Source organism: Zonotrichia albicollis, chromosome 19 (assembly GCF_047830755.1).
Source record: "Zonotrichia albicollis isolate bZonAlb1 chromosome 19, bZonAlb1.hap1, whole genome shotgun sequence".
NCBI lineage: Eukaryota > Metazoa > Chordata > Aves > Passeriformes > Passerellidae > Zonotrichia > Zonotrichia albicollis.
The window spans coordinates 11128486-11140916 of record NC_133837.1 but is presented as its reverse complement, the minus strand read 5'-3'; the positions used below and the strand labels follow the sequence as shown (position 1 = coordinate 11140916).

The 12431-nt window shown below is 45.6% G+C and overlaps 1 protein-coding gene across 1 annotated transcript in view; it reads right to left on the bottom strand.

The window, feature by feature from the left end:
• The window catches only part of GNA13 (G protein subunit alpha 13), a 28617-nt gene extending 17816 nt beyond the window's left edge, over positions 1-10801 (bottom strand). Inside the window, exons 1-2 of the mRNA XM_074554834.1 lie at positions 10425-10801; positions 8009-8235 (exon numbers count right to left, since the gene is read on the bottom strand). Of these exons, the coding sequence (XP_074410935.1) occupies positions 8009-8235; positions 10425-10707 (510 nt within the window). The 5' untranslated portion in view covers positions 10708-10801. The remainder of the gene's footprint in view (positions 1-8008; positions 8236-10424) is intronic.
• Between the last annotated feature and the right edge of the window lie 1630 nt (positions 10802-12431).

Genomic DNA, 12431 nt, shown 5'->3' with positions numbered 1-12431 from the left:
CCAGTGATGCACTCACAACCCAGCTCTCCTTCCAAGCTGACAGGATCCTGTGATAATTCACTGGGTCTAGGGAAAGATCTACCTGTACCATCAGCTGAATATTGATTTTAAAAACTACTAAAAGTTGTGTCTAAAGTAACAGTGAAGTACACAAGACTCCCTAAACAGCAGCAAGAGGCTGAAAACATTTCATGTCCCTTGCAGAATTTCATACTATGAATTAACTAAAACTAAAAAGAAATAGAAATTAATTACTAGAACAACTATATTTAAGAGTCCAAATAGCACTCACTTGTAAAATTTTAGTAATCACCCTGCTTTTTTTTCCCACAATTCTGTGTAGATATTTTGAAATACAAGTGGTACCAGTGCACTGTTTCCCCCCCTGGAAATTCTGCATCCTCTTGATTTGGTCACCAGTGGGTGATATTTTATCATCATGTGCCCAAAGAGAGAAGTGCTCCCAGGCTGGCTGCAGAGATCCCAGCGTTTTGTCTAAAATTATTTCCCCAGCATCTTTAAACAAAGGAAAAAGAAACAGAAACCCTTGTGGTATTACACATTGCTGTATCCTTGAGCCATAAAAAGAATTTGGGGGCTTTTCAGTTCCTTGGTTAAGTCTCTGAAGAGGAGAGTGATATTTCACTTATTAACTGAGGAGACTCTGAAGGAAAAGAAATTTAGGGCAGAAAAAAATCTAATGACTATGGTGGAGAGGTGTGCAACATTGTACAGTGAACTGAGGGCTGCAAAAGGCAGCTCACTCCCTCTTACTGCTCAGAAATATTCTTTTCTGAAGTTGCTGTTGTCAGTTGCTGTGATGATAATTCAGGGTGCTTTCTGTACTTAAAATCCCTCAACTTTTCCAGCTCTATCACCTGATGTTTCTTGTTGATGCAGACATGCAAGCTAAGAAGATACAGGAAATTATTTAGGACTTTTTTAGCTGCTGATGGACTAATTTTCTTTATCACTACTTAAAATCAACCCATCAGGCACCTCTGGGATAAAATATAAGTGCTAGTCTCTGGGATTATTCAGATTTTTATTTGAATTAAACACATTTTATTTACAGTTTGAGGCTGCCAAGTTCACTAATACAATGTTCTGTGACTCATTTATTCACCTTTAAGATATAAATAAAGGCTTCATATTCCAGAGTAATACAAGATACCACTTGGTATCAGGCAGCCTCCATCAGCACTGTGAGCATGCACCTTGTTATTCTGTACAAGGGCAGGTTCTGCACCCTCAAACTTCTCAACTGAATTTGGTAATTCAGCTCCTCAGCAAAGGAAAGTGCCAGCAGACACAATGCTGGCACAGAGATTATCTTGCTTTCCCACAACTGCAGTTATTCTCTTGCTTTTCTGACGCAGTCACTGAGGTCAGCTGCATTTGGTTTTCTCACATTTTCTTAAGCAACTTCCTCAGCCACCACAAGCTGAAGTTTGCTACTCCTTTGCTGGTTCTGTGTAAAAGGTGCAGCCTGAATTCAGAAGATATCAAAGCATTCAAGAACTGAAATCTGGGACAATCAAGACAAAACAGCCAGCAAGCAGAACTGAGGTGTGGTGTGTGCTTGGTGAGAGCAGACTTCAGCAGCCTCTAAGGCTGAAGCCTTGTTACAGCAAACTCAAATCAGGGATCAGCAGCACAAACCAACAGTGCCTCTCCTGAAGGATTCCATATTTACACATGAAAAGCTCCCTCTCTGTGCTTGCCTCAGGTGCAGAGCACAGGCAGGGAAGATGACACTGCACTTACCCACAGCTCTGCTGACACCACCCAGGGACTGTGCAGGGTTTGTGCTCAGGAAGTCGGCTCTGCATGGACCCAGAGGGTGCAGCCAGTGCTGGTTAAATTCCAAAGGTTGTGAGGAGGCAGCTCTGCAGGTACCAACATGCAGCACCTTGCAGTGAGCAGAGCACGGAAATGAGCGTGCAATAAACGCCTGCACCGAGGGCTCAGCTCACGCTGCACAGCAAAGCAGCAAAAGCTCCTCTAACACGTTTGCAGAGATTCAAACCAACCTGCTGAGAAGAGGTTCACACGCTCAAGATGTGAATATTCATATTCAGAAGGGCATTTGTATTTTATATTATATTATATTATATTTATATTTAACCGCTGCTTGGTTATAGAATTCCCATTTTTTTGCAAGAAGTAGGTCACCTTCCAGTCTTCTGCAATAAAATGTTTAGGAAACCAAGGCACGTGACTATCAACAGGACACAGCTTGCTGGAGAAGGAATATATATAAGCACACATCCCTCTGCTCCCACACTGCATTGGACAAGTCTGCATTTTAAAAGCAGTGGCTCCCCATAAACTGATCACAGAACCCCAGAATGGTTCAGGGTGGAAGGGACCTTAAAAATCCCTTTGTTCCAGCCTGCTGCCATGGGCAGGGACCCTTCCACTAGAGCAGGTCAGTCAGTGTCTGGATTGGGTTTGAATTAAGAATTCCATCCTGAGAGACTGCACTAAAACACAGGCTTGCACAAGGCAAGTGCAGCACACAGGACTCCAAAGGAATTCATTCCTGACTGGAAGATCATCCTGATTCAGGCACAACATGTCCACACCTAGACAGCTCCTGCTGAAAGATCTCTCAAGTCCAGAACCACATTTGTGCTTAATAGCAACAAAAAATAAAAAATATAAAAAAATAAATATAGCAAAGAGGTTCCCCATTAAAACCAGACCAGCACCAACTGGAAATAAAGACCAGCCCACTCTCCAAACACTTCAGTATTTTGCTGCTAACAAGAAAAGTCAGCAGGCAGGAAAGGAAGAGTGGTGGGAAGGCAGTCCCAGAAACAGCATTTCAGCTCTCAGAGGCTGAAATAAATCCTAATCCCAATTTGGAAAAGGATAAAAAAGGCATTTTGTGCTAAATTAGTATAATTCACCTGAAGATCACTCAGCTTGACTGAAATATTACAGTCAATCCCCAATACCAAAGCACTGGCACACACTGGAGGGTTTTTGGTGACAAATCTGGAGTAAGGACACTCAAGCCTCTATTGCTGACTCCAGAGTTAATCCCTATAAGGAGTCTCATTAATGCCAACTCATTATCTTGTCATTGGGGCTGGAAAAACAGCACTTCTTCAAAAAATCCAAGTCTCTTTTGAGGATTTGAATGGCTCATTTTAAAGTATAAATTTGTAAAGCACTTTTCTTGCCATATTTATAGCAACAATGTTTGATAAATGTTTTCACCTGAAGACCATGGGATGGCAAGGAGTCTTTTCCAAGGGCTTTAAGGAGTCATTCTCACTGTACACAGGCCACCCTTAAATCTGATGTTTGGCAGAGTAATCATTAGAGAAAAGGAAAAAACTGTTCATCCTTCAACATACATAAAGCAGCAGCTTTCTGGGTTTCCACATAGAAACTGAAGCAACAGTCAGTGTAATTGCAACACTGTATTTCAATAAACTCTAAATGATGTGATTAAATGCCCAAACAGTCAATGTTCAGAGAAATGCTGGGTGACAGGATCTCATGTCTGTAATGAGGAGTCTCCTGTCTCAGAACAGTTCATGCACTCAGTGGAAGCAACTCCTGCACCCTCCAAGCAGAGTGGGAGCACTGAACACCCAGCCCCAGATGCAGGAGGAGATCCAAGGGCAATCCATGCCCACTTCCCAATACAGGAGTGTGGGGAGGGTGAAGAGATGAACACTGGAGGAAAACCAGCACAAGCTGCTGAAAGGCTTCTGAAAGCCACTGGCACAGACAGAGTGTGGACACTCCCATCAGTGACAGGTAAGACACTTTTTGCAGCTCTACACTTGTGACTTCAGAGGGATTTGTGCACTGACCTCACTGCTGTCCCCTAAGATGGGAATCCACCCTCCAAACGGGGAAAACCTCAACATCTGGAAACTTCACACACAACTGACCTCTGCAGGACCAGCTTCTATAATCAGGCACATTTCAGGATGTGTTGAAATCACAATAAACTTTCCTAATATTCTCCAGTATCCATTTCAGGCCTCATCCTTCCAGTAGAGCTTAATTAATATTCTTGTGTGTACAACAGCCCCACTAATATTCAGACAGAACCTTGAAAAATCCAAGGACAATAAGACAAAATACAATACAATCTCCCAGTAAACTGATCAATACTTGCCAAAAACACTTGTCTGCAAAAGAAAAATGCTACATGGAGGCTGCTGCAGAGCTATCAGTGTAATTCAAGCAGAACACGCCTTTTCCTGTCCTCTATAATCTGATCTAGCACTTGCAGAAATGTCACAGAAAAAGTTGTGATCCAGAGGTGAGTGCATATCCTCGAATCCTTATTGTATCACCTGTGCCTGCAGCTCTGTGCAAATATGGACAAAAATAAAGCAGCATCTCACATGAATCTCACATCTCTGCAGCTTTCTGGCTTTAAAACACCCAACAACATCCACTTCCACTGCAAGTAGGGCAATAAATATCTGTCTGAAGATCAACAACTGCTGGTAGCAAAGATCAAAACCCACCCAAAAGTTACCTTCAATAAGAAGGAACACTGAACACATTCAAAGCTTATCACACATCTGAGGCTCTCATCACACTCTTCCATTCTCAGAGAACAATGAGGCTCCTGGAGAATACTCCCAAATGCTTCTCTGTTAATAGCTCTCACAGCAAGCTCAAGAAATGCCTGACATGAGAGGGAAGCTCAAGGCTACTCTCACTCACAAGGGCCCTGCTCAGTGCTCCCAGCACCAAAGGCTGCTCAGCAAACCCTCCCAGCACACTCTGAAAGCTCAGCAGCACAAACAGAAGAGGCAGGACATGCCCAGGTAAGTCAGCCTGCACGCTGCAGAAGGGACAGAGTGGCTCTGTTTATCCAAGTCACTTCAGATTTTTACCGGAAACCAAGCACTGAGGGGAAATGTGAAATGTTAATGAGGTGTCAGGTGTTGGGCTGATTCAGATCACTCTGTAACTCAGCCCTGTCACCCTCCTGAGAGGCCAGAGGAGAAACAAGCCTGGGGGATGCAGGAGAGGAGCCTGAGGATGACCAGAACCTCCAGTGTGAGTTCCAGAACAAGCACCTGGATGAGGCTGGTTTGTAATAAAATGTGAGGGATTATAACACCAACCACCTGGGAAGCACTGAAGTACCACACATTGCACTAAGCTGTAATTAGCTTTTCCAACTTTAAAGCACTACACAAGCATGACCTAATGAATTTTCATAAATGCTGCTGCTAGTGGCCAGAAGGCCCCTATTTTTACACCAAGGGAAATAAATCATATTGGCCATCCCATGACCACTTGAGTTAACAAAATGAGGAAGGACACTCCAGTGAACTAGACATGGAAATGCTGATTCCTAATTCCATTAAAATACAACCAAGTTCTTTTTTTTTTGCTGCTATAAAAAGATCTCATTGTTTCCTTAGGCTCCCAACATCATCAGTAAAAGATCCTGGAGAAAAACAAAAAAGCAAGAGAAGCTTTACAAGCCCTCACAAATGTGTTTATGTGTTGATGTTTTAACCATATTCTTGCAGAAATCTCAATTTTAAACCTTTTTTCTCTACCCAGGCTACAAATGGCATCTACACTACACATTCTTGCTGCGTTTTTTCCAGAATTTATGTGTAAATTTGGACATTTTTCACTCCTTACCCATCACTGCTCCATTTCCCATTTGCTCACCTCTACCTCTGTCCCAGAGTGCCCTATTCCCATGGCAAACACTTCCCACTGTTTCTGCCTGTGCTCTCTTAGCATGAGCCACGTTTTTCAGTCTGAAAAGCAGTCAGAGCAGATCCAGCCCAATAATGCTCCTCTACTACGTCAGTCCCAGAATTTTATATCATTTTTAGTGCCACTTTTCCCTCTCTCCTACTCATCTCATCACTGCTGCTATCTCCCATCATATTTTTTTTTTTTTTTGCCACAAGCAGCTAAACTGGAAGCAGAACAGTATTTCCCTCTTCTTCCCCATTCTAGAGTGTTAAAAGTTTTCAGTCTGGAGCCTTCACTCAAGAGTCAGTACTGACACGCCTGAAGTGTCTGTGTCCCTCCCACCTTCCGGGACAGGCCTGGCACTCCCTCCTTAACCATTTGTGTCCCTCCTGTCACAGCACAGGAACCCTCTGAGCTCTCCCTCAGCCACAGCAAGAACCCACACTGCTGCAGGAGCTTCCCTCTGCTCTGTGCCCACACGGAGCTCTGGGGTAAAACTGAGACTTCATGCTTGGCCAGCACAGATCACAGTGCCTGCACTCCACACAATGACATCATTCAGCTGCCTCTTTTTTTTTTTTTCTTTCATGTTTATAACTTGGCATAAATATGTCCAGCTGAGATTTTGAAAGGATTTAGGAAATAAAGTAATATAAGAATAAATAAAGCAGTTATCATGCTTTCCAAAATTATTAGGATAGTACTGAACTATGAAGAGCACTTAAAAATATTCCTGAGTTTTACCTAAAGCACAACATGATAAATATCTATTTTTGCAGATAAATGAACAGATTTAGGGATTTACAGAAGAAAGCAAAAGCTTTCTTTGTGTAAGGTTCAGAAGAACAAATTCTTCACTACCCTCTTCACAACCCACTCAAAGTGAAACTCTGCACATGTTTCAGTTATGGAAAGAAGCCACTTCCCAGGGCCTCAAGATGACAGAACAGTAATTGCTCCCTTCCCTTTGCTACACAGCCCCAAGTCACCCAACATGTTTAATCGAAGACAAAACTGTTTTATTGAACAGATTTTAAGCAGATCCCTCCAGCACAGCAATTACAGCACTAGAAATCACATCTGCACCAGAATCTTGACTACAGAAGAGCAATTACTCTTTTATGATCACTTGAAGGTGAAACTCAAGGAGCACCAGGTCTGCTTAGGAACTTATTTACAGAGCTGAGCCCAGGGCTGGGCAGGTGATAGGGCACTGCAGCACCTGCCCAGTCTGCAATCTGCAGAAGGCATTCCGTGATCAGGACAATCCATATTTATAGAATATTTACACAACCTCTTTAAGTCAGCCTATGATTACACAACCATTCATAACAGCTCAACAGGAGACATCATGAGCTATTGTTTGGATTCACACTAACACAAAGGTTATTTTTAAGACATAAAAACACAAAGCCACTCATGTTTGAGAGACCTACCAGAAAAGATTTAATCTATTTTAAGGTTCTCAACCCCCACCCCCAAAAAACCCTATGCCACTGGCATACACAAGTCTCTGAAACAACAATCAAATTTAACTCAAAATTTGTCATTTCTTTTTGCAGCATTTGCATGGGAATGGAGCAAAGGGAGTTCAGCTGTCACACAAAGTTCAAGCTGCTGCTCAAGAATCAAGAGGTTTCTTTTTCCTTTCCAACCCCCTACAGAATTGTGTACTCCATCTCTACCCCACTAAAATAAAATTGTGTAGTTCATTATATTTCCAATCCAGTTTGCTACATTGAAGCACAGCACTTCAATGCAACAAAAATCTCGTTACATGAGTATTAACACAGACATTCAAAATTAAACAGGAAGTATACAGAGGGAATGTTTGCTAGATTGCTCAAACTGGAATAGAGAAGGGAGTGGTTTTTAAATTCTTCTTATTAACCCATGCATATCTTTTCTTTAAAAATCACATTACTATAAAGCCTGTCTTTTTTTGACAAACCATTTTTTTTTTTGCTTGGCTTGGTTAAGTTGATGCAGCAGTTAATAAAAGGGTGGTAATAATCATATAGTAAAAATACTGTGCAGGGACCAGCTTTGTTACAAAACTTAAAAGCCCTCAATACCTCAGCTTTCCCACATATGAAATGAGGCCAATTACGTCAGAATCTCTTTTATTACTATTAAAAAAGGAGGGGGGAAGTAGCTAAATGCAGCTGTGTGCAACACCACAGAGTAACAGCCAACCAACCAACCACCCAAAAACACGCACGGAAGCGGCCGGGCCGGCGTTTGACAGAGAAGCAAGGCAGGAACAGAATCACACTTTGAGGCACTGAGAGGCAAATCTTACCAGCTGGAACTCCCTGCGCCTGTCATAGGCGTGCTGGATGCCGCTGTCTGCCCACAGGGCGCGGATGGCAGGCAGGTAGTCCAGAAAGACGCTGGTCTCCACCATGCCCTGCACCACGGTGACGGCGCGCGTGTCGAAGGCCATCACCTTGTCCCCGTTGCTCTGGTTGGCAGGGTCCCCCCAGGGGATGTGCAGCTTCTCCCTGGCGTCCACCAGGACCCGCACACCTGCAGTGACAAGGAAAGGCGCTGTGAGCAGTTTCTCAGCATCTCCTGTTTCATCAGGCCACAGAGGAACAATGCACGCGCTCTGCACAAAGCTCAACGGGAACATCCACCCACAGTGTCCCAAAAACTGACCCAAACCACTGCACTTACAGCTAACAGCAAAGCCCAGATCTGCTATCTCAACAACATCATAACAGGATTATCCCCATAGTCCAAACTCAATTCCTGAAAAAACGTTATTTTTAATTACTAACTTTATCCAACCTGTGCTACAAAACTCTTTCACTCGGCTTGAGTACAAAGTACACTTAAAACTTTATTTCAAAATATGTTAAAGCACCTCATTTCTCAAGGTTCTCTACATTTTTTCGTTCTTCAAATTATACAAAGAATCTCTATCACTGACAGTATTTCCATCATTGTCTTTAATATTTTCAAAGAGATTAAGACATGTATTAAAATCATTGCACTTGCTAAAAGTATGTTTCTATAACTTAAGTGCAGAGGAATAACATCACCTAAAGGCCTTCCTGCACTTCTGTGGTTGTTTTGGTAAATATTCTCTAGAAGAAAAAGAGTATTTTAAACTTCTTTTCAAAGTCCTCGTGAAAAATATAAAAACTCACTGTGCTCATAGGACAAGGTAAATGCAGGGAAATGATTTCTAGTACTAAACTGATGAAAAACTAAAAATAAAATTCCAGAAAGAATAAGCAACTGTAAAGGCATAGGAAGAGCTATAAGGAAATTAAGATGTGGCAACAAATGACTGTTCAGTAACACACTCATTCAGTGCAAAGGTGTTTTGTCAAGGTTCATCCCCTTTCCATGGTTTTTCTCTCTGTCAAAGGCAGGTAACTGTCAAACCTATCTGTGACAGCAGGAAAACAACCTCCCAGACAGATGGGCAGTTCCTACGTGTATACCTTCACAGAGTAGCAAGTAGCTTTAACAATAAACTTTAACCTGGTTGAGATACGTGCAAACTTTAACCTGGTTGAGATACACGTGTGTGATTTCTCCTGCCTTCTGTTGCTATCAACAGTTTTTCCAGGCTTGATTCATCAGCAGGTTTGTTAAACAACCCTCTTTGAGAATTGCTGGATTTTCAGGGGCTGAGTCTGACAACATTTTGCTGTTTTGAGAAACCACATTAAGATTTTGTCCAACTATTACACAGTCCAAACTGAAAATCCAAGGAGCAATTTAGATAAGAGAGAAAATGAGTGAGGATGACCAGTGAAGTCAGGATGACAGCAGTGAAATCAAGCGTCCACTACTCCCCTAAACCATGTGTGGAGGTTTTGGCAAAGCATCTATGAGAGAGGCTCTGCCTGCGGGCTGCAGTTAATTGATGTGTCAGCCCAGTTTCCAACACAACGGCAGCGATTCCTCCACTGCAGCAAAAAACTGAAAGCACAGGGCTGGGCTCCTCCTCATGCACTTCCAGGTGCATCTTTCCCCCATCCATTACCGCTCATTACTGCACTCGCACTACCAGGAAATCACAGAATCACGGAATCAATTAGATTGGAAAAGACCTCTGAGATCATTCAGTCCAACCTATGACCGAACACCACCTTGTCAACCAGACTTGCCATTAAGTGCTACCTCCAGCGACAGTGACTCCACCACCTCCCTGGACAGCCCATTCCCGTGTCTGAAGTGAAGAAATTCTTCCTGATATCCAGCATAAAGCTCCTCTGGTGCAGCTTAACACTGTCCCCTCATCCTATCTCTGGTTCCCTGGGAGCAGAGCCCGACCCCACCTGGCTACAACGTCCTTTCAATAGAGAGCGATAAGATCACCCCTGAGCGTCCTGTTCTTCAGGCTGAGCCCCCCCCAGCTCCCTCAGCCGCCCCTTGCGCTCCAGCCCCTTCCCCAGCTCCGCTGCCCTTCTCTGGCCTCACTCCAGAGGCAGAGCCCGGCACCTCCGGGGCTCAAACCGCTGCTCCCGGGGCCGGAGCCGCCCCGCGGGCCGCACCCGGGCAGCGCGGTGACAGCGCCGCGGGCGCGGAGGGGCTGCGAACTGGCCCCGGGGGAGGCTCCGGCGCCGGGACAGCGCGGGAGGAGGCGGCGGCCCCGCGGCTCCCCCGGCCCGCGGGACCCGCCCGAGCCGCCTCTCCCCGCCCCGGCCCGGCCGGGCCCGGCGCTCGCAGGGCGGCCCGTGCCCACCGCCCTCACCCACCCTTGATCACGTTGCTGTAGATGGTGGCGCGGAACTCCTCGCGGGCCGCGCGGTCCCAGTCCTGCCCGTGGATGATCCGCATCTGCTTGAGGAAGGTGGACTTGCCGCTCTCGCCCGCGCCCAGCAGCAGGATCTTGACGAGGCGCTTCACGTAGGTCTTCTCGCGGTTGAGGCACTTGTCGATCTCCTTGGACTTGCGCTGCTGCTCGGCCTCGCCGCTGGTGAGGAGGCAGCCGGGGAAGCAGCCGGACAGCGCGGAGCGGGACGGCAGGAAATCCGCCATCTTAGCGAGCGCTGCCAGCGAGGGGAGCGCCCGCCCGCCCGCCGCCCAGCGCCGCGCGCGCCCCGCACCGCGCCTGCGCGCCCCGCCACGCCCGGCGCGTGACGGGAGCGCGCCCCGCCCACAGCGCGGGCTCCGCCCCCTCCCCGGCCCCTGACGGGAAATGGCGGGAGCGGCGGGCGGCCGGTCACCCTCAGGGACCCCGGGAGCCACCAGCCCGACCCCTGGCCCTGCACACCCCACTCCGTTCCTCAGGTGGTGCCTCACAGCCTTGTCCGGACGCTCCTTGATCTATAGCAAGCAGAGCGCTTTTTAACCGGACTGACAATTTACTTGTAATACTCTGCCTGTTCCTCAAGAAATGCTCCGAGTCGCTTTGAACTTGAGCTTGAAATTGGGATTTTTCAGCACCGTTCCTGGAGGAGATGCAGGCTGTGCCTTTCTGGAGTATTTCTGAAGCCTTTCTGTACCTCCTGGCTGCTCACGAGGAAACACAGTGAAAGAACATTCAGGAACAGAGTGCTGCTGTGTAATGGAGTTAAAGGTTTATAGATGCACATGATTATAATTTTAACGTGCTTTGTAATGGGAAATAAAGTTAAGGTGGAGAATGACTTCATGGAGTCATAAAGGTTTGGAAGAGACCTTTAAGATCAAATCCAGCCATCCACCCAGCACCCACAAAACCACATCACCCAGCACCAGGTCCAGATGTTTCTCAAATACCTTCAGGCATAGTGACTCCATCACCCTCCTGGGCAGCCCCTTCCAATGCCAGACCACCCTAGCAGTAATTTTTTTTTTCCTAATCGAATCTGAATCCCCCATGTCTCATCTTGAGGCCATGTCCGCCGGTCCTCTCACTGCAGACAGGCAGAAGAAACTAAATCATAGAAACACAATCAATTAGGTTGGAAAAGATCTCTCAGATCATCCAGCCCAATCTGTGGCTAATCACCTCTTTGCCAACTGGACCATGGCACCAATTGCCACATCCAGGCTTTTCTTGAGCACCTCCAAGGTGTCTCCACCACATCTCTGGGCAGTCCATTCCAATGTCTAATCACACTTTTTATGAAGAAATTTACCATACTGTCCAATCCCAACCTCCCCATGAGCAGCTCAATGTTGTTCCCTCAGCAGCTCCTGGTGCTCCAGCCCCTTCCCAGCTCCATTCCCTTCTCCAGACATGCTCCAGCCTTTGAATCTTCTTCCTGAACTGAGGGGCCCAGAACAGGACACAGGGACTGACACAGCCACTCCTGTCCCTGTCCCTGTCCCTAGCTTCTCATGAGTATGTTTAGGAGTGAAGATGAGAGGAGATCTCATTAATGCATATAAATGTCTCCAATGGGATACATACATATATATATATATATACATATATATATATATATATATATATATATATATATATATATATAAAATGATATATATGGGAAATATATATATAATGCATATAAATATCTCCAATCTGGGACCAAGATGATGGTCCCAGATTCTTCAGTGGTACCTAGTGACAGGATGAGGAGCAATGACCACAAACTAAAACACGAGAAGTTCCACTTCAACATGAGGAAGAGCTTTCCATGGAGGGGGCAGAACCTTGGAACAGCTGCCCAGGGAGATTGTGGAGTATGCTCCCTCTCTGGAGACTTCCAAACACACCTGGACCCGTTCCTGGATGACCCTGCTCAGGCAGGGGGGGTCAGCCTGGATGATTTTGG